Below are 23237 nucleotides of genomic sequence, written 5' to 3'. Positions count from 1 at the left end.
GGAAGGGGAAGTGGGAGGGGTAGGGGAAAGGAAAGAAAGGAGTGGAATTAATATGAGAAAATGGAAGAATGGAAACAAAGTCTTTGTAAATAGGGAGGGATGGAGGGGTTGAAGGGAGGGCAGGGGAAGGGGGAAAAATAAGAACCAAGAGAGATTATATAAATGCAAATTTCCAATGATGAATGTCATTATATTGTATACCTAAAATGTACCAATGATTAGAATGAATAATTGATAATATGAAATAGGAACAAAGAGGTCCCAAGGGGTAGGGGAAGTGGGAGGGGCAGGGGAAAGGAAAGAAGGGAAATTAAAAATGATGAGAAATGCAAAAAATGGAAACAAAGTCTTTGTAAATAGGGAAGGGTGGAGGGCGTGAAGGGAGGGCTAGGAATGGGGAAAAAATAAGAACCAAGATGCATCATGTAAAGGTATAAGTTCCCAATGAGAAATGTAAATGTGTTGTATACCTAACCAATAAAAGAATTTTTAAAAAAATTAGGAATGTTTGCCATAAATGTAAGGCTGAACTTGAATTTAATTTCCTAAATTAGCACTGAAACACTAAAAATTACCCAGATAAGCAGTATTCTACTACTTATGTCTAAATTTTCTTTACTCTCAAGAGTACTCTGTGTGTTTCAGAGTCTTGATCACTATCAGTCTTACTTTTTTTTTTTTTTTTTGGTACCGGGGATCAAACTCAGCTCCTTGCACTTTCTAGGCAGGCAGCAGAACCACTGAGCTAAATCCCTAGCCCTCAGTCTTACTCTTTGAAGGACATAAAGTCCTGCTTCCTTAAGTATTTGAAAGATAGCAATTGTTCAGAGAGAAAGGTATATAAAATTACGATTTTATACATAATTTTAGTAAGGTCCCAAATCATGAGCCTCTGATCTTAGATTGAGTCCTGGTGTTCAGATTTCCCTCATTACAACTGCTGAAAGATACTAGTACCTGTTCTATTCAAAACCCTTCAAAGAATCCAGTGCAAATTTGACTGTAGCTACTTTATTCCACTATTTCAGTATTAAACTCCCCACCCCATCCAGATTCAAAATAAGATTGGAATTTAACTTGTGCAACTAAATCTTTCATTCTGTAACCCACATCACATGTGATATAGTATACTTGTTTTGTTTTTCACTTTAAACCATGGACAAAATTAAAGTACCTTTAAACGCTATTAGGAGTAGAGAGAATACATTAGAAGTGTTAGTAAAATAAAGATTGATTTTGAAATAAGTATTTTCTTTGTGGAAAGAAATCTTCAGAATGGAAGATACTAAAATTAAGATGCCATCATGAAATCATAGAAAGCACAGTTACATCTCAATTAGTTGGTGGACTTTTTGCTTCTGGTTAACAGAAAATTATTAAGAATATCAGGAAAGGGATTCCACCTTTGAAAGTCTTTTCAAATGTATCCATATACTTGCACTTTCACTGACAAATGATCCTAACCATTCCTGGTCCTTTTGTGATTTCTTGTTCATGTCTGTGAACGTCAATAAATTGCTAGCATATTGAGCTGAATATGATATGCCAATCCTGAGGCTGAGGCTACCACCTATATTCATAATTCTGTATTTCTCCTAAAGGCACATGCCAAATTAGGTTAAACTAAGCTTATGTTTTCATTTCCATTTGTCAAGAATTAAGCATTTATTATAGATGTGGCAGTTAGGATCTAGACAGTGCTGTCCATCAGAACATCCCACAGTAAAAGAAATATCTTATATTACACTGTCCAGCAGGTAGTTTCTAGCTACATGTGGCTGATGAGCTCTTGATATGAGGCTTATATAACAGATGAACAGCATTTTAAATTTAAATGCACATGTGACTAGTGGCTGCCATATTGAACAGGACAGCATGTAGATCTCAATTCTGCAAGTGTACTCCTTATGTAACCTTAAGTGAGTTACTTAACTTCTCTGGAAAATATAAACATATACCTTCCCCTGGCTTTCTGCTCCATATCAACATAGTGCCTGACATAAAGTAAGAACTAACTAAATATTAGCTAATATTACCCTAATTCTTTAAATGTTTTGTAAGTATCATGAGGGGAATACAAAGGAAAGATACATTTCCCTTGCTTAACATGTTTGCTTGCCTTAGCAGACACTTCAGGGTCTACTTTCTCTGTAGCTCAAACTATGGGGGAGGTGTTTACTATTTGTTGACCGAATTATGTCTCATCTGTAGGTGGTTCTGCTTTTTCACAGCTCCTCTTAAGTCAGGGATCTTTTGCACAGTAGGGTGAAAGGTAGAGCGGTGGTATCATTCCTTTGTATAAATTGCTTTCTGCCTATTTTTGGGATATAGTAAAGGCAGCCCATGGGAAAACTGACCAAATCTTGATTTCCATGTGCATGTTGAGAACGACTGTGGGGTCAGTGATACGTGTTGTACCTCTGTGAATGTGAGGCTGTGAACTGCTTCTTCATTTCCTGCCCCAAATCACTCTGAAAACACTTTCCTTTGTTTCTTTTTCCATAATTTTTGAATGGTGCTGTCTAATTTAATGTAGTTAGAAGCACTTTTGTAGAGTGCCTAGCTCCAGCTTTCTCATTCCTTACCCAGGTCACATTAGGAAATAAGTAACAGTTTGCTTTGGGGTCTTGATATCTAAAGTATGTTTGTTTAGGAGGGTGAACGCTGATCTGTGTGACATTTTAAGGTAGCTGTGTTTTTATTTGAGTATTTGAACTACTTCCTGGGCTTCCTTCTTGCCTAAGGAAGCTCTGCCCCCAAGAGTAACAAAGATGGTGACACCTGCCTGTTATGTGCTGTTCATTCCCTTTCCCTCTGTCTCAAGTTCATTCCCTTTCCACTCTGGATTCCCTTTGCTTTAGTCCTGTGCCTAACAACTGAGAATAGGAGAAATCAGCCTGGACATTGCAGGTGTTTCAGGGAGATTTGGAGCAGGACACCCATGCCGCCTCATACTGAGGATTTGGCCTCCATTGGAAGTTCAGACAAACTTCAGAGCACCATTTTGGCCTTCTAACTTTCCCTGACTCATGCTGTCCCTTTCCTTTTCGATTATCCCATAAAAATATGTATACTCTGACCTATATAATCTGTCAGCTTTTTCCGGGGCCTAGCACTACACCATTGTTTATTTTCTCATTTCTTGGACTTAATGGGTTCTAGTCTGCCCGTCTGCCTCTAATGAGGTTTTGTCCTAGAATCCATCCTTTGGAAAATCTACTCTGGACTCTTGCTTTAGATAGAACTTAATGAACCAGAAAATTGGTGCTGAGGCACTGCTTATAAGAGAAGAACTGTACCTACTTCCCTTCTCAGCTTGGTGTTTGATTTGGCTATGTACTGGCAGTAGCATGCCTCTTAACTTAAGTGTTTTAAGATACATTGGTTGGTAAGAGTCCTGCAGTGGAGGCAGCTAATAGTATAGACGATTGTTGAAACAGGGCTTTTCAGGCTGCCTGCCAGAGGATGGGACAGGAGAGAGTGTTAGGGGGAAGACACAGCATTGGAAATGTGGCGCATAAGTGGTCACTGCCAGCCGCAGAGAACCTGTGTGGGGAAAATGGAACTGACAGCCTAGACCTGAGATGGCCATAGGAAACTTATCTTAGATGAAAATCTTTACACTGACTATCACTAAGGTTCTATTTAACTTAGAGAATAAAACCTTCTAACCTTAGGTATTTCACCTGTCTGTATGCTGTGCTACCCACCCTATGGGTGGGCACAGGGGAAGATACATCCTGGGGCTGATCAGATGTATGAAAAGGGATATGTAACACTGGGCGTCTCGTGCAGAAACAATTGTTCTGTTCCTGTTTTATTACTTAGGACAAACAGCAGAGGATTTATATTGCCAGCACTCCTCGCACTAGCTGGTAACTGAACTCATTTTGGGTTTGTTATTTATTGCTTGTCACTTATAAAATATTTCCTCATGAAACAGGATCACTCACTGGCTTACAACTTAGATTATGTATTGAGTATTTATTTATAAGACCTAAGAAACAGATTTAACTATATTTAATTCTTCTTGTTATTTTTAAATTTAAATGTGCAAACCCTTGCACATTTAGACCAGAGCCTAACTACTGCTTTTCACTAAGAATTCTTGGTAAAGAAACTTGAAATTACATGTTAAGAAAACATATTCAGCCTTGGGCCAGGGATTTAGCTCAGTGGTTTCGCTGCCTGCTGCACAAGCCCAAGGACCTGAGTTCGATCCCCGATACCAGAAAAAAAAAAGAAAACATATTCAGCCTGGCATATAGTGGTGAACATCTATTAATCTAAGAATTGCAAGTACAAGGCCAGTCTGGGCTATATAGTAAGACCCTATATAAACAGACATATACATGCATGCATACATATACATACATTCATTCATTCTTTCTAGTCACTGGGTAACTCTGTATAGGTAGTATAGATTGTAAAACTGTGTCGGCACATCCCTGTAATCCCAGCACTCTAGAAAACTGAAGGAGAAAGAGGGCAAATTTGCCATCCTGAGCAACTTAGCAAGACTTCATCTCAAGAGAAAAAATAGAAGAAAGAGACCTGTACCAGTCATGTACCTCTCTCCCTGGTGTTGTGGTCCCCAGGTGATGCTTCATACAGCTTATAAACATTTCTCCAATTTTCCTTCCTTCCTGTTTGCTTTTAGTAGTCACTCACAGTGAAGCCACTTGAGGCCAGAACCTCCTCACCAATGCTCTCAGGACCGCTAGGGCATGCTGTTGCCTGTGCCAGAGGCTCCCAGGGGCTTCCAAGAATGAACCTATAAGCTGCCTAAATAGTACTGCAGAATTCTGAGAAAATGACCTATGAAGAGTCCTTATCCCCTCCACCAGAAATCTGGTGGATCTCACATCTCCCAGTCTTAAAGAACCTGCCTTTCAGCTGCTGCTTGCAGCTGCCTTCTGTATGGGGATAAATAGGAATCCATAGAAATACCAGGACTAGGAACCAATCTAAGAAGCATAAAATTTCCTTAGTGGTTTGTTGCAGATGCTTGGCAACAAAAATTCCCCTCTTCAGGGCCAAAAGCTTTACGGAAGACCACGTACTGCTTCTTGAGCATGCCCAGAAATTTCTGAACCCCACTTTAGGGTTAACCTAGGCCCCTAACTGCACATAATTAAAGATGATAGTGGTCATCATTGAGAGATTAGAAGGGTTTTTTTTCCATCCAAAGTATTTACATATTTTATGGGCTCTACCACACGCTTTCACTTCTAGTCAGCAGATCCCAGAAGGCAGACTGACCTTTTTCCTGGGATGAAAGTCCCAGGTGTGTGGATGAATCAGCTTTGCCCACTCTGCTATCAATGACTAAATATGGCTCAGTCTTTTCTGTGTGTCTTATATGAAAAGGATAAATGCATAACTTAGCATCCCCTTTTGACATTGAGAAGGAACATTATTGATATTTATGTCAGGACAATAAAAATATACTGTCACTCTAAATATGAATGAGTTGTGATACAAATATTTAAGACCTTATAGTTTACAATATTTGTGTTCTTCTGAAACCATAATATGATATGATTTATTGGTGGCTGTTTATTTATTTGGTACTGGGGATCGAACCTTAGTGCCACTGAGCTAAATCCCCAGCCCAAATGGCTTTATATTTATTAAAAGTTTGGGTTTTTTTCTTTTTCTGAGATAAAGGTCTTGCTATTGCTATGTTGGCCAGGCTGACTTTATTTTTATTTTTTGGTACTGGGGATTGAACTCAGGACCTTGCACTTGTGAGGTAGGCAGTGGAACCCACTGAGCTAAAATCCCCAGCCCCCAGGCTGACTTTAATCTTCTGGGTTCAGTGATCCTCTTGCCTGAGCCTCCTGAGTAGCTGGGGGTACAGACACACCACCACAATCAGCTCAGAAATCTGGATCTCCTGCTGACAAGTCTCTTTCTTAGAGCTATTGCTTCATAGATTTATCCTGTCTGATTAGTGTTAGTTTCTAATCATGCCTTCATTTTTTTCTTGTTTCCACCAACTGGAAATTTTTTTATTTTCAATATAGATGCAGAGTTTGCAAGGTGGCACAGAAGCCATAGCTCGACTGGATCAGTTAGAAGCTGATTATTACGATCTACAACTTCAGTTATATGAAGTCCAGTTTGAAATCTTGAAGTGTGAAGAGTTACTATTGACAGCACAGCTGGAAAGCATCAAAAGACTTATATCAGGTACATGGTCTACATAACCACATAGACCCACAGGAGATTGAAGACAAGGCAGAAAGACACACAGACTTCAGCTGTGTTTCTTTTTAAAACCTAAAAAAGTCTAAACCTAAAAGAAATGCTTTAAAGGAGCCCTTGAAGTCAACCAAGTGGTTTAATAGACTCAGGAGCACAGTTATAATTATTTTTTAAGGGCTACTTTGGCCAGCTTCTGAATTTTCAACAATTCTGAATTTTATAGCAGTGGAATGAGCAAGGGAAGTAAGGTCTTAAATCTGTGTGCCAGGCACTGCTGTACACACCCTGCACACATGCAGCCTGTGAGGCGCATTTTCGTACAATGACCACTTTACAGAGGAGCTCCAGAGAGGTTGGCTTTGCCTGAGGCACAGAGCTAGTCAGTGACTCCATCCCTGCTCTGTCTGGCTCCAGAGCCCATCCTCTAACCAGGACCCTCTCTCTGTTGCTGTTCTGTAACAGAAAAGAGAGATGAGGTGGTATACTACGACACTTACGAGAGCATGGAAGCCATGTTGGAGAAGGAGGAGATGGCAGCGTCCATGCATGCACAGAGGGAAGAGCTGCAGAAACTGCAGCAGAAGGCACGTCAGCTGGAAGCCAGGCGAGGCCGCGTCTCAGCTAAGAAAGCCTACCTCAGAAACAAAAAGGTATCCAAGTCTTGCTCTTATCCACTGTCTAATCCTTGACCCATGTCTAATAATTCTAATGTGTTTGCACTAACACTTGTGTATTCTTAAAACTTGAGTCAGCATTGCCTCATCTTTTCACTTCACTATATATTATATTCATAATATATATATTGTTCTTAAAACTAAGTCAGCATTGCCTTGTCTTCTCAGTTCATTTCTCTGATGATTGGCCTCTTCCATGCATTCAAACCACCAGTAATGATGTGCTGTTACTTCCAGCAACCCTGAGGTGGGCTCTGCTGAAGACCTGACTACAGGATCCCATGTGATGCAGTTCATCAGCAGCTAATTATGAGTGCTCTGTGAGCCTTGGTTTCGACATCAGTCTGCAGGAATTTAATAGATTGTTACTTGCTTATTTTTAACTTGAATCACATTTCAAAATTCTTGATCATTTGCAGAAATGTGATTCTTCCTATACCATAGAAAATGTTTTGCTTACTTAGCAGTAGGACCTATTTTTTGGTACTAGGAATCGAACTCAGGACCTTGTGCTTGCGAGGCAGGTGACAGAACCACTGAGCTAAATCCCTGGCTCTAGCAGTAGGATTTAATGGTTTCTGGTGAAGGAGAGAGGAGAAGCTGTTCTCTATTAGCTCTCAGGCTTCTGAGTAGGCATTTGTGTGAATAGTGATGCCACCGATTGAAGTGGAAAACGCATAGAGCTTAGAGGTAATGAACCACGTTTCAGACTTGCATATGAGAGGTCTTGGGGTACCTGGAGATAGTTATGAGCTCTGGGCCATTGTGTCCCACAAGCAGGTACTAAGTAGTTGATTCTTAGCAGTGATAGAGATTGTAAGCTGATAGAAAAGATCAAGGATAAGGTGGTAGAGCATAGGAGAAAACAGTTCGAGGAAAAAACAAGTTATTGCACTTAATATTTTTATAATTCAGAAAGCAAAGATCAGCAAACATTCTTAGCTGGGGAGTAAGAAGACATTGTACAGACTTATGAAAGATTGAACAAGGCCTGACATTTATGAGGACAAGAGGCCCTTAGGAAAGAGGCCAGGGTAACATCTGAGAGTATGTAAAAAAGAAAAGATGCAGTTCAGACAGAGAAATTTGAGTTCAAAAAAGCAGGAAAACGTTAAGTCACAGAAGTAGAGAAAGGATTCCATGCAGCAGGGTGGTCACCAGTATCAGGTGCTCAAGGGAGGAGACCAAAGGAGACAAGAAGGGGGTGGGGCTTCTGTGACATTTGGTCACAGGGGTCCTGGAAGGATGTCAGCAGAGGGAGCTGGCTGCACACAGGGACATGATCAAGGGGACCTTTGGTGACCAGGACAGACAGACAAGAGTCTGAATCTGACTGAACTGGCTCCTCTCCTCTTCCCTCTTTGCAGTGCATTAGTGCGTTATCAATCTAATCAGTATTCTTCTTTGTGCCTTCTTATATTAATCTAAATCTGAGGTGGAAGAACTGACACCTTTTACATTGCACCTTGCCCCCTAAGCCTGCCCATTGAGGTGTTAGGGCCATACTTCAGGGAGTGAAGAGTAACATAAGACTGAAGAGAAGGGAACCTGAAATACTAAGTTCTAAAAAGAAAGAAACCTTTGAAAAGATAAAACATACGATGAAAAAATTAAAATATGCCTCCCTGGGTCACACCGTCTTGTATGACCTCATCTGCATATTAGTGGGCCTGGGGGCATTGGTTTCTGGCTGACTGTGTGATTTATATAGCACCCACAGTAGGATTTGCATATTCCAGAGTATAGTTCCTGCCTATAAGCAAACTACATCCTGGCTCTTGGCTGTGCCCTGAGGATTTGAAGTCCATGTTTTGTGATAAAGTACTTCAAGAAGAGTAATGGAAATAATACTTTTCTCTGTGTTCTCTTTATGTTTCCAGTAGCCAAATGGCATAATCCCTTGCTCGAAATCTAGAAAGCTTGGACATCAGCAGTGTTTTCATACTTTATTGGTGGCAGAAACCAGACCTGAACTGACACAAAGTTATTCATTGTTTTAATCTCACTTACTTTGTATATTTGTACATCTCACTGCAAAAATAGTGTCTCACGGGATTCTGCTTCCGCTCTTGCCCAGGTTATTAGGTAATATATGGTATGTGCAACATTCCACCATTCTGAAATACAAAAAAATAAGAATTTTAGGACACACCTGACACTGGCTCTGGTGACACACACCTGTAGTCCCAGCATTCAGGAGGCTAAGTTGCACGAGGTTTGCCTTGAGTTCAAGGCCAGCCTGGGCTACACGTTGAGTTCAAAGCTAGCCTGAACTACATAGCAAGACCTTGTCTTAAAAAAAAAAATTAACCTCTGTCCTATGTAATGGGTGGTAGATTCATAGCTTCTTTTTTTTTTTTTTTCTGGAACTGGGGATTGAACTCAGGACCTTGTGCTTGCCAGGCAGGTGCTGGTACCACTGAGCTAAACCTCCAGACCATATCTTCATTTTCTAAGCAAGGAAACCAAGGCTTCTAGTAGTTAAACCACTCAAGGATAAGCTGCCAGGATGGGGCAGAAGTGTAGGGTGCTATGTAAGTCTATCATTATATCATTACATTATATAATGGTGTCTTTGTTTTCTAAATATACTGGACAGAATCTTGTTGGGCAGGAACGTATGACAGTGGGTGAAGAAAATGACGTAAACATTTGCTTTCAAATACAGTTTACTGCCATTACCCATGGGACTGAGGCATGAACATTGCAAATTAAGAGGCTAGCCTCGGTCCCAGAATGAGTTCAAGATCAGCCTGACCTACCTAGCAAGACACTGTCCTTTAAAAAAATCTTTATTGGGCCAGGGATTTAGCGATTGAACTGGCAACCTTGCAACTTGGAAGGCCGGCCTGTCTTGCCACTTTCTGCAGCAGTTCTAGAAGTTCTCTTTCCTGAGAGTCTTTACTTGCAGTGTCATAGCTCTCTTGTGTTCTGACTCATGGTCATTTTGACTTGAGAAGAGCTAGAAGTTGCAGGGTGCCCACATCCTGTGAATAAGGTAGATGAGGACACACGGTAATGTTTTTATGAAGCTGCCTTTCCATTGGATGCCACAGACCAGCAGCATTCCCCACATTTTTTATCATTCTTTGTATAAAGAATGAACTTCAGAAAGTGGCAAGAATAATGGGATAAGTGTGTTCACATGGCGGGGGGTTGAGGGCAATTAATGGCAAGGTGTCTTTTACTGTAATAATTGGGGGGGGAGTGGTACCAGGGATTGAATTTAGGACCTTGTGCTTGTGAGGCAGCCGCAGTGCCACTGAGCTAAATCCCCGGCCCTACTGCAATAAGTTTTAAAAATTTAAATATCCACTCTATATTTTGATCATTCCTTAAACTCTTACCTAGAAGACTTCTCTTAAGAATAGTTACATAGGGCTGGGGATTTAGCTCAGTGGTTTCACCTCCTGCTGCGCAAGCGCAAGGACCTGAGTTTGATCCCCGGTACCAAAAAAAAGGAATAGTTACATAGGGCTGAGGATTTAGCTCAGTGGTTCCGGCACCTTCTTCAAGAGTGCAAGGCCCTGAGTTCGATCCCTGGTACCAAAAATAAAAAAGTAAGAATAGTTACATAAAGAATATAGGGTAAATTAAGATTGTTTGGTGTTGCAAAAGGTTGCTAATCAAAGTATAGATTATTTTATTAAGAAGCACATAACTGTTGCTGCTCTGTGCCATCCAGTAGAAAGGCAGGCTCATAAAAAAAAATCAGTGTGTCCTCATTCATCATAATCACTCGAAGTGGTACCCTGTGACTTCTAGCAAAGATCTCTTATAAGGTGATTAGGATATACATAAATTTGGGATAATTTTTAAATAAAGTTGTAAAATAATTCTGACTTTTTAGTAGTCTTTAGCAGTCTCTTAGCGCTGATGCTGATAATTATGACCAGAATATTGAAATTGTATGATATTGTTTATATTAGTTTAGACAAAATCATGATTTTTAATTCATTGGCGAGGACTCAAGAATACAGACTATGTCAACAGTTGTATATTCTTCTTTGCCTAGATTTATTTAAAGAATATGTGTGAGACCAGAATCTTCTGGCCAGACTTCATAGCTGAAGCAGAGACTTTTGAGATTATCTAAAAACTTCCCCTCCACTTGACCACATGCCTCCTTCTCTGAAAGAGGCAGTAGGAGATCCAGAGAAATTAATAGTTTCATAGAAAAGTCTTTTGTAAGACCCTGGTTATTTGGTTTATACTTCTGCAACAGTTCTGATGAGAAATAGCAGGTGGATTTTACTTGGTACTTTGCTGTGTAGGTACATCTTAAGGTCACCTACACATTTATCAAATAAATTTTGGAGTGATCTTTTTAACTTTCACTTGTATTAAAACATACTTTTTGTATTTATAGGAAATCTGTATTGCAAAACACAATGAAAAATTCCAGCAGCGTTTTCGGAGTGAAGATGAATATAGAATCCATCACACAGTACAACTAGTAAGTTTGGACTCCTGCAAAGCTCTTTTTTTTTGCTACTGGTGATCGAACTCGGGTCCTTGCACTTGCGCAGCAGGCAGTGAAACCACTGAGCTAAATCCCCAGCCCTAAAGTTCATTTTTTACATGTCTCAAAGTGGGTAAAATCTGTAGAGAATTTTTATACCTAAATGAATTATTACACGGTAAGATACAGAAGAGTTTTACTCCCCTAAACATCACTTTTTTCCACTTGTTCATCACTCCCTGTCCCCAACCCCTGTGCAATCACTGATTATTTTACTGTCTCCATAGTGTAGCCTTTCCTGCCATTTGTAGGAATAGTACAGTGTGTAGCCTATTCGTATTGGGTTCCTTCACAAAGTAATAATGGGTTTAAGATTTCTCTGTCTTTTTTTTTTTTTTTAATTCTTTTATTGGTACATTTTAGGTATACAGTACGTTTGCATTTATCATTGGGTGCTTGTACCTGTACATGATGTATCTTAGTTCTTATTTTTTTTTCCCCATTACCTTTGCGCCCTTCACCCCCTCCACCCTTCCCTATTTACATAGATTTCGTTTCCTTTTTTTTTTTTTTTTTTTTTACTTTTCTCATAATTTTTCCTTTCCCTTCCCTTTCCCCTTATGGCCCACTTACATTTAGTGCTGAATAACATCCTCTTATGTAGTTACACCACAGTTTGTTTGAGGGACATCTTGATTCCTTCCAAGCCGTAGCAATTATAAATAAAGCTTCTATAAACATCCATGTAAAGTTTTTAGTGCACACATTTAAACTCATTAGGATAAATACCAAGGACATTGATTTAATTTTGTGAGAAGCTACCAAACTGCCCTCCAAAGTGACTAACGCTTTGCATTTCCACCAGCATAAAAGGGAGTAGGGGTTCTTCATACCTATCTAGCAGTCAAGGTTTTGAATTTTTTCTGCTTTTAGAAGTATGTAGTGGTGTCTTATCTAGCTTACAATTCTTTAGTGACATATGATGTTGAGTATCCTTTCATATGCTCACTTGCCACCTGTGCATCTTTTTTAGCAAGTTGTTCAGGTCATTTCCTTGGTTATTGAGCTTTTGTTTTCTTACTGAGTTTTAGGAGCTCTTTGTATATTTTGGGTAGCAGTTCTTTGGCATGTGTCTTTTGCCTATATTTTCTCCCAATCTGTGGCTTCCTTCCTGGAAGGAAGTTTTACTTTTTGGCCCGGGGATTTAGCTCAGTGGTTTCACCGCCTGCTGCGCAAGCTCAAGGACCCTAGTTTGATCCCCGGTACCCCCCCAAAAAAAAGAAAGAAAGAAAGAAAGAAAAGGAAGTTTTACTTTTAGCATAGTCTTAACTTACCAGTTCTTCCCGTCATACTTTGGTATTATATCTTGCCAAATCCTAGATTATTTTCTCCTGTGTTCTCTTATAGGAGTTTATGTTTTCCCATTTTATATTTAGGTATTATGGGGGGTTTTTTGGTACTGGGGATTGAACTCGAGTCCTTGTGCATGAGAGGCAGGTGGCGGAACCACTGAGCTAAATCCCCAGCCCTAGGTATTATTGGTTTTGAGTTAATATTTTGAAGACTATAAGGTCTTTGTCTAGGTGTTTTTGTTGTTGTTGTTGTTTTGTTTTGGTGGGGGGTTTTTTTGGGTTTTTTTTTTGTTTTTTTTTTGTATAGTAGTCCTAGCACTGTTGTCATTGTTTAAAGACTATCAGGTAGCTCCATTGAAATATCTTTGCCTCATAGTAAAAGATCTATCTGTATGGGTCTGTTGTTATTGTTATAGTGCATACTAGGCTTAAAATCAAGTGTCTAGCCCAGGCTGCCTCAAACTGACCTCAGCCTACTGAGTACACTAGCATGCCCAGCTAGTGTGTGTGCTCTCTGTTCTGTTCTGTTGATTTACGTCTTTTGCCTATCTAAGCTTTAGAGTCAGCTTGTTGATACCCACAAAATAACTTGCTGACATTTTGATTGAACTTGACCTCTTAATACTGTTTTTCTGTCCACAAACAAGGGCTATCCTCTGTCATTTATTTAACTCTTCTTTTGTTTCATTCATCAGTTTTCTTAGATATATGTGTGTGTGTGTGTGTGTGTGTGTGTAAAATTCTCTATTTGTTTTGGTTTGGGGATTGGCGGTAATATAAGAGTATTATGTTTCCAGTTTTCAAACTCTAGTTGGTTCATTGCTTGTATGTATATTAGAAATAATTGACTCATATATATCAACCTTGTTGGAATGGCTTATTTCAGGATTATTTTTATGTCTTTTTCTTTTGGATTTCTACATAGACAGTTATATTGTCCACAATTAAAACATTCTTTCAGGGCTGTGCAGTGGCACTGAGACCCAGTGGCCGTGACCCCATGGCTTGCTGAGGCCAAGCGCGGCGGCTGCAGACCCGGAGTCCCCGCTCACCCAGGCTGCCCGCTAGGCCGGCGCACCCCGCACGGCCCGCAGGCCCAGCCCGCAGCATGGAGCATTCCGGGTGACCCCGGGGCCGCGCGCCACCACTGCCCCTCCTTCTGCGCTCTCCTGCGCCTTGCTGCTGGCCTTGCTGGGAGGAGGAGGCGGCGGTGACGAGGTCACGGCGCTGCCCCCCGGGCTGCAAGCAGGGGGAGGGGGTGGCGACAGGGTGGAGGTACCCGCCGAGGCCAAGGTGGTGTGCAGCAGCCTGGAGCTCACGCAGGTCCTGCCCCCGGACACGCTGCCCAACCACACAGTCACCCTGGACTGGAGTCATGGCTGAGAGGGGGTCAACGAATGCCAGCCACACACCAAAAGGTACCGGCCCCCTTACAAACACACCGGCTACAGTGGGAGTCCATGGTGCTCCTGCCACCACACACAGGTGCTCAGGCCTCAGTGTCCATCGGCCACTGGGCTCGGCTCTGAGGCACAGCTACAACTTCTGCTGTGATATTGAAGAAAACTTGTGAGAAGAGAAATCTTTGCCATATTTCTGATCTCAGCAAGAAAGCTTTGCGCCTCTCATCATGCACAGCAGCAATGGTATCCATCAGTGTCTTGTAGATATTCTTTCAAGGGATGCTACTGAGAATGTCCATTAATGGAATGTTGCTTCAAGAATGATGCAGGCAGGGTCAGCTGATGAAACTACGATGCAACCAGACTCATGGTCCCTAATATTGAAGATATTTGAAGTCTTTATATTCTGAGATGGTTCGTTATGCAGTGATAATTGAACCAGGATGCTGATTTCTGTGATGACATCAGGATCTGGTAGTGAGGGGAGGACAAGGAGCTGTGCTGCCTCCTCTTGGACATCAGAGAACCACTGTGATGGAGGTGCGGAAGCCACACCAGCCCTGTTTACAGGAGCTTGCTATGTAGTTCAGGCTAGCCTTGAACACAGTATGTAGCTGAGGCTGACTTCAAATGCATATCCTCAGTCTCCTGGTGCTGGGATTACAAGCATCCTCCACCACATCTGGAAGCATTTAACAATTTGCTGGCAACACATGAGCTGATACTCTCTTCCTGATAAACGCCCCTGCTCCCAGCCGGCTGCACAGTCATGAAGAGTAAACAAGTGGTGCTCCAAAGGGGACTGTCCTGTACAAGCTGTCTTCTTCAGGTTCACCTCTTTGCAGATCCTGAAATAAAGATTTCAATAGCTCAACGTTGCTGCTATCAGGTTGACCCTTGGGTAGAAGAAATTTTGCTATGCAACTTTCTAGAGTAGGCCCAGGGACACCATAGCCACATAAAATCCTCAGATGCACTTCACAATGCAAAACAGCAAAAAACTGGAAGAGCAGAGCCCCCCCACCCCCACCCCCCGTGCCAAGGAGGTGAGCTGCGCGGGTGCCAGCAGCACCACTCTCTACCCCACCCCAGTGGCTGCACTGAGACAGTATTTGGATCCAGAGCACAGAGTCATAGGGGGTCATAAAGGACATTATTCTGAGCTCCAGAAGATAGAGCAGAAGTGAACAACAGAAAGAGGACTTCTCTCAGGCTCCTTGATGAAAAGGGAAGCCCATTGGAAAAGTGAAGAAAATCTCTGCAATAAAGGCACACCAGGCTACTGTAGTTGCACACTAAATCAGGCAGGATGGTATGTGACTGCAGTCTCAGCACTCTGGACAGCTGAGATAAGAAGGTCACATGGGGGAGTCCAGCCGGACCAATTTGGTGAGTTAGTGAGACCCTTAGTGGGTATGTGAAGTAAAATTCCTGAGGATATAGTTCATTGAGGAGATGCAGAGTACAAGTCCCAGTAATGCAAAAGTGAAAAACTAACATGAGAAATAGAAAAAAATTTCATAGATACTTAGATAAAAATAACAAAATAAGTGGCCACTGATTTATTTAGTATGAAGAAAAAATGGCTGTCACAGGCAGAGACGGGGGAAGAGTCCACACAGTCCCAAGCCTCACTCTCCCAATGACGCAGAAGGTTGTGGAAGAATCAGAGACCGAAAGTGTAAAAGCACAGTTGTACTTTTATTCACCAAGGATGCAAGAGTACAGCTGCCTTCTCGCAGAGGAGAGACAGGTTAGGGGTGCCTGAAACAGAGCCACCATTGCAGGGGGGCCCAAGATGCTGGTGTTCTAGTAGTTGAGGCCTATTCTGCCTCTGGGCTGAGGGTGCCCCTACTTGATTGGTTAATGATTAACTTAGCTTATTACTAGGGATAACAGGGAAGGGTCTTTTCAGGGGCTATTTACATCTTAGGGCCAAGGTTCTTTTTCCTTTTGATCTTAGCAAACCAAGCTTTGCAGGGTACAGCTTGAAGAGGAGGTGCAGCCTCAGCAGACTGTCAGCTTTTTATGGATGGCTAAGCCTGTTCTGCCAGCTGGCTGAACTCCTTTGGGGAGGGGCTCATCTCTCCCTTCCTAGGGGTCTCTATCCCTACAGGGCTATAGGCTTTTCTGTTACATGGAGACTCAGGTTATGGAACTCCCAAGACATGAGCTCACTTCCTTGGCAACATCTCCAAACAGAACTCGGAACCCTTGTTAATGGGTGTCACAATCTAGTAACAACCGTGTTCCAAGCTCACTTGGCCAGAGACAGTCCACAGTGAACATGCTGAGCTGCTTCTCCACTTTGAGAGGCCGCAGCCTCAGGACCCTAGGCAGAGAAAGTATCTGTGAAAGATTTGGAAGACGGCTGACTCCATCCAGATGCCACAGGCCACACTGCAGCAGCCACATGACTGTCACAGACACCCCAGGGACGGTCTCCCCGGGAGTGACCACCAGTGACCTACCAAAATCACGATACCCCAGTGAAGTCTCCCTAAGCCCAAATACCAACAGCACAGAAACTGGGAAGAGCGTGGGGCAAGTATCACCAGGCCCAGAAACACCCAGTAGCTCTGGGCAGGCCTCCCCAGAGCCAGGCACAGAAAACCTAGAGAGTCAAAAGTCCAGCGGGGGAGACCAAAGTCACAGCCACCAGCCCCCGAGAGACACTGAGAAGCCTGGTGTACATCCATCCAGGCCTGGCCGCCACTATTGGAAACAACTTCACAAAGAGCCTTGCAGAATTCTGGCCAGTGTGGTCCCTGCAGGCAGTCAGGCCGCTCTCGTTCTCTGAGCCCTGACTGCCTGTTTCCCTGGGCGGCCAAACCATCTATGATCCCTTCTTCCCGGGCACCTCCACCACCCACACCTCTACCTGATCGGCTCTGATTTTGGGAAGAGACATCATGACAAGGGCTCTTGAGAATTCCATCCGATTTGAGGGCCTGTGTGATAAAGATAGAGACGTGTTGTGTTTGGACAATAAACAGCTTTTCACCACACACTGGGTAGAGGAGGAAGGAGACTCGTATACTGTGTCACCTCAGTTGTAGTTAGAAGAGGCCATTAGGCTTTGAGCTAAAGAAAGATTCTGAGCTCTTAATTCGTTCATCACCTTGTATACCAGAACATCCTAAAGTACCTTGACAAGGAGAAGAGAAATCCGTCCACCACAGAGCTGCAGGCTGCTGGAGAAAGCTGTATTATGTGAATGGCCACACTTTTCAGGCCAAACGCTTCAGCAGATGAGCTCACTGTGCTGTCTGCACAGACCGTGTAGGGGGACTTGGCTGCCAGGTGTATAAGTGCACCAACTGTAAACTCTCGGTTCACAAGAAGTACCACAAACTTGTCACAATTGAATGTGGGCAGCGTTCTTTACCATCAGAGCCCATGGTGCCAGTTGATCCATCATCCATGGCTTCAGACCCTGCACACACAGCGATCACACATAACCTTTCAATTCATGAGGCTTTAGAACAAGTTGATGAAGAGAGTGAGGCAGGGAACACTAGGGAAGGTGGCAAAGCTTCATCTGGTCTAGGTCCTAAGGACTTTGACTTGCTCCGAGTGATTGGCAGAGGAAGTTATGGGAAAGTACTGTTAGTCCAACAGAAAGAATCAAATCGTATGTATGCAATGAAAGCAGTGAAAAAAGAGCATGTCAGCGTTGATCGGATACAGAGAGAGAAGCGCATTCTAGAGTAGGCATTCAATTGTCCTTTTCTAGTTGGACTGCATACTTGCTTCCAGACAGAAAGCAGACTGTTCCTTGTTCTAGACTACGTCAATGGGGGAGATCTACTGTTCCATGTGCAGCAACAAACACGGCTTCCTAAGAACATGCCAGGTTTTACTCTGCAGAAATCAGTTTAGCAGTCAACTACCTTCATGAGCAAGGAATACTTTACAGAATTTTAAAATTAGAAAATGTATTACTTGACTCAGACGGGCACATTAAACTCATCGATTTTTGCTTATGTAAGGAAGGCTTGCAGCCAGGAGACATAGCCTGCACTTTCTGTGGCACTCTTAATTTCATGGCTCCAGAAATTATAAGAAGGGAAGATTACAGTTTCAGTGTGGACTGGTGGAATCTTGCAGTCGTAATATATATCATGATGATCGGAGAGTCCCCATTCGATCTTGATGAGAGCTCTGATAACCCTTATGAAAACTCAATCGAGCATGTCTTGCAAGTAATTTTGGAAAGAGACATTGTTATACCTCGTTTTCTGTCTGTACAAGCTGCAAGTGTCCTAGAGGGTTTTCTGCACGGAGACCCAGAAGAACAGCTGGGTTGTCTTCCTAACAGGGGCTTTGCTGATGTTCAGGAGCATCCATTCTTTCAAAATGTGGACCGGGACATGATGGAAGAAAAGCAGGTGGTGCCTCCATTTAAACCAAATATCTCTGAGGGATTTGGTTTGGACAACTTGGATCCTGAATTTACTAATGAACCTGTCTGGCTCACCCCAGATGATAATGACGTCATGAGGGAGCTTGATGGATATGAATTTGCAGGTTTTGAGTATATCAATCATCTTACACTGTATGAAGAAGAAGGGGTCTGATCCCCAGTTTTCAACTATGCATTTTGCTTATGTTCCCATTTAATGCTTGGAAAAACTTGTTACCAGCCTAGATAGAATTAACCATTTCAGAGATGTCTGGAAGCTAATTTTAATTTATTGTTTTGAAGCTATATTTAGATGTAATACTTGACTCTTACAGTCTATAGTAGAGAATATGGAATTTTTTGTTCATAGATTAGATTTTTATGAACTGATTTAAATAACAATGAGGCAATCGCTTGTTAACCACACTTGTATATACATTCCATTTGTTGAGTGGGACATAATGCCTAATATTTTTTCTTTTTACTTATGATACAAGAAAACAGTTTGTCTTTTCAGTAAAATATCTTACCTATGCTAGTTTATCCAACCACCTTTTGGGGTCAGTTTATATACTCTTCAGGAAAATCCAAAAAATACCAACAATTGTGAATAAAAACACATATACTTGTATCTTTTTTATATGAAGAAAATACATTATATGACTGCAGGCTTTGGAAAGATAATGGTTCTCATGAAATCGGGCATCTGAAAGGGATTAAAGGATAATTTATTAAATGTTTATAAATTTTGAATTGTTCTGAATTTGAAACTAGAGCATTAACTAAAATTGAATTAAACTAAGATTGTACCATTATAACTTATTTACATTTAGATGATAATGGTTACCTTTCACATCCTTGGCATAAAAATGATACTAAAACAAGGATGATATATAGCATCCTAATTTTATTTAATGATCTAGTTTTGGATTCGGAATGATTTAGAATTTGTAAACATTTGGGAAATTGTCTTTTGACCATTTTTAGATGCCCCATTTCATGAGAAGTGTTACTTTTCCAAAGCTTGTACTCGTGTATTGTCTTTTCTTCATATAATTTAGTTTGAAACTAATGAAAACATCAAAGGAAAATGTTTATAGACATTCTCCTGTTCATTTCCGAGGCATGCACGTTTCTCTTAATGCCTGGAACTTGTTTTAAAACAAGCAGTATTCACAACATAAGCTTATAGAGAATTCTAACATGTCAGAAATATGTTTAGGATCTCGCTTTTAACTGTTGCTCTTTTCCGTAGGGCATTTCAGAGTGTTGAATAATCACCCAGGGTGTGTGTTTACCATGTTTATTACTGAGCCCATACTAGAACTGTTTTGGACTTTTGAAGAACCTCATTTTGAGAAACACTTTCTTCAAGATATTCTTTTGTCCTCCAGTTAAATAGTAGAAAGTGTGTTCATGGTATAATATTTTAAGATGTTACAAGCAGAAATTTACAACTTTATGAACATTTTTGAACAAATTTTAATGAATGACTTCATTAGATACCGTCCTTGTTCCCCTCAACCAGATCTTATCAGTTTTCTGCCAATGATATCCAAATGATGAGCATTTTTCTTTGATGAGGTTCACCATTTTTCAGGGTGGTCTTTAGCGTTTCAATTTTTTAAGTAATAAGATTTAACTATTTTATAGAGAATTGCATTACAAATATGTTTTCAACTATTTTTGTAGTATTTAAGTGTTATGTCAGTTCATGTCATACAGAAATTGTCTCAAAATACTCTGTAGGGGAATAAGTCACTTTATAGTCAGAATGGTTGACATTCTGGTGTTCTAAAAAAATTTATTTTGCATAATCCTGTAGTCAGATCATCTTATGCATATGCAGCTTGGGTTAAATTTCAAGTACTGTGTTCAGCACTGGTATATTTACTGTATACATTTGTTTTGTTTTGATTTCTGTCATATAGAACACTGCCTTGGTAATCATAATGTAATCTGTGTTGTGTTCTTCATTTTTCATGTTACAGCCTTTAAAAAAAACATTTAATATAAATTCAAAACAAAAAGAAAAAAACCAAATCCTTAACTTATATTTTGACCTTAACATGTAACAAGTACATACATTTGGAAACTTTTGATCATTATAAGGTCCATATTTTACCATGTATGAAATCTTGATGTAATGCAATTATTATTATATTAAAAAAACAGTATTGTAAAAAAAATTCTTTCTCTCTTAATCTGCTTGTCTTTATTTCCTTTTCTTGTCTTATTAGCTACTCCATCTTGTGTTGAGTAAAAGAGGCGAGAGGGGGCACATATACCTTCTTCTTGATGTTAGCGGAAGGCTGTGTGTTCTTACATTAAGTGTGATGTTACGTAGTAAATATTCTTTATAAAGCTATGAAGTTTCCCCTCATGTCCTAGATTCTGTTAGTTCACTTTGTATAAATTACATTAGAACCTTACTTTCATCCTGGTATTGCTCTTACCTTATCATGCCTCCAGTGTGTTATCCAAATAGGTTTTAAAAATATATATATATATATGCCTTAGTTAGCATAAGTGATTTGTAGTTAAATATCACAAGTGCCGGGGTGGGGATGTAGCTTAGTGGCACTGTGCCTGCCTGGCAAGCACAAGGTCCTGAGTTCGATCCCAGGTACCAAACAAACAAATACACAAGTGCCAGCATGGCCATATCTCTGTATTTGCTTATATTAAAAATGTTCTTGGGCCAGGAATTTAGCTCAGCGGTTATGCCACTTGCCTTGCAAGTGGAAGGACCTGAGTTGAATCCCCAGTACCGCCAAAGAATGTTCTTGGGCTGAGGATTTAGCTCAGTGGTGCTGCCACCTGCCTCATGAGCACAGGGTCCTGAGTTTGATCCCTGGCACAAAAAAAAAAAAAAAAAAAGTTCTTTCTTTAGCACTCACACTTAAGGCCAAATGTCTTGAATTTATCCTTTAAAATGATTTTGGCACATTTTAGCTAAAGCTGCTACTTACTCTTAAACATATAAAATTAGCCAAACTATCTATCCATCAACTGTAAGATTTGTTTTAGAAGCTAGAAACATAACTTAATCTCCCCCTCCCCATTTCTGTTTCCATGGGTTAATAACTACTTTGTGAGATTAGACAAGGGAAAAGCAAGAGAGTTCAGTGAGTAAAGATGCTTCTCCTGTTTTTACCTGGGTTATCAGCTTAATTCCTGAGATTCCATGCTTAGAATTTGTTTCTTTTTACATGAAGACTTTGGTTTCTGGTGAAATGCCAATACTTTGGTGGATGAAGTGGCTAATAAATTTACCAAAGAGTGTTGGTGGGGGGAGAGCAAGTAAAAGTGGGAAAATTGATACTTACTGGAATCTCAGAGATGAATATCATCTTATAATTTGGCCAAATAGCAGCATCAGGTGGAATACCTGATTGTCAGAATGAATCATTCACAAGGTCACTCTTACCTGCATAAAATAAAATGAAAGTTAAATTAGGTCAAAATAGATTATCTTTCAAAGCTAGTTTTAAACCACCTTTTAAAGAATTTCTTGGGAAGAAAACATGAAACCTTGTTTATTACGACTGCCTTTTTTTCTCCTTCAGAGACAAATTGAATATGAGAAGAAAACTATGTCCAGGAAACAAGTCAGTTTTCCTCATTAGAAACAATACATCCTTTGGCTGGGGATGTAGATCAGGTTAGAGGACTTGCCTGGCACAGTGAGTTAATCCCCAGAACTGCAAAAAGTTAGGTAAAATTTAAATTTTTAAAATTCTATTTTTGTTTGTTTGTTTATTTATTTATTTATTTTGGGTACCTGGGATCAAACTTTCACTTGCAAGGCAGGCGCTGGAACCACTGAGCTTAATCCCTGGCCCTTGTTTTATTTAACTACATTCAATTCATGGATTTCACTTCAAGAAAGTATACATGGAATATTTTAAGCTATAGTTTGTGGAAACTGTAATCCATACATCTTATCTTATTTACAATAGCTTCTTTCAATATTGCCTGCTTCCTCTGTTCACTGTGCCCAATCAGTGTTCTTTCTTAAAAATAATACATTAAGAAAATGTTTTAAACCAGGCGTGGTGGCACACGCCTACAATCCTAGCACTTGGGAGGTAGAGGCAGGAAGATGGCTGCAAGTTAAGACTCGGGTCTCAAAAAAAAAAGAAAAAAATGTTTTACTGAAGGGTGCAGTAGAGAAAAGTGTAACACGAATTTCCCAAGGTAAGCATACCTGCATAACTAACTCCCTGGTCATTAAGCAATGTTAGCAGAAACCTGGAGCCTCTTAGGTTGCCTCCAGCTGCTCTCTCCCCACACTCAGAGGTAAATTAACTTCTTTTTGGGGAATCATTCAATGGCTTAACTGAAGTTAACCAAGGTAAAGGGGGAAACTGATATTCAGTCCAGTCCTGCCAGTTACTAGCTGTACTCTTAGGCATGATGGTACCATATTATGCTCCACTGTGTGAAGTTTCTATTTTCTCACACCATCTCATCAGTTCATTCCTCAAGAGCTAAACCGTTCTCTCCATTTGGAGTCTTCTAGATTATAATACAACTTGATTTTCAGTATACAGCTGACTGATCAGCAATGTGGTTATTTAGTGGTTACTTATCTCTGAGCACTGCACCAATCTGTTTCATACATTATGTTTGGAGATACCTTTTCACAGTTGAAAACTCAATCTAAGTATCTCTGGATAACAAGTGATTTTTTTCTCAGTGCCCCAGCACCAGCTTCTACTGGATAAA

The 23237-nt window shown here is 40.7% G+C and overlaps 1 protein-coding gene across 2 annotated transcripts in view; it reads left to right on the top strand.

Annotated features, from left to right (window-relative positions):
- Jmy (junction mediating and regulatory protein, p53 cofactor) overlaps positions 1-23237 on the top strand; it is a 111181-nt gene that overhangs the window by 69629 nt on the left and 18315 nt on the right. For both annotated transcript variants that reach the window (XM_021248539.2, XM_004870224.4), the window contains exons 5-7: positions 6030-6195; positions 6673-6860; positions 11254-11340. In XM_021248539.2, coding sequence (XP_021104198.2) covers positions 6030-6195; positions 6673-6860; positions 11254-11340 — 441 coding nt within the window. The remainder of the gene's footprint in view (positions 1-6029; positions 6196-6672; positions 6861-11253; positions 11341-23237) is intronic.

Source organism: Heterocephalus glaber, unplaced genomic scaffold (genome assembly GCF_053883595.1).
Source record: "Heterocephalus glaber isolate CG9 unplaced genomic scaffold, H.glaber_assembly_v1.0 deba00001757, whole genome shotgun sequence".
NCBI lineage: Eukaryota > Metazoa > Chordata > Mammalia > Rodentia > Bathyergidae > Heterocephalus > Heterocephalus glaber.
Note: the sequence above shows the minus strand (reverse complement) of the source record. Positions and strands in the feature narration are given on the sequence as shown.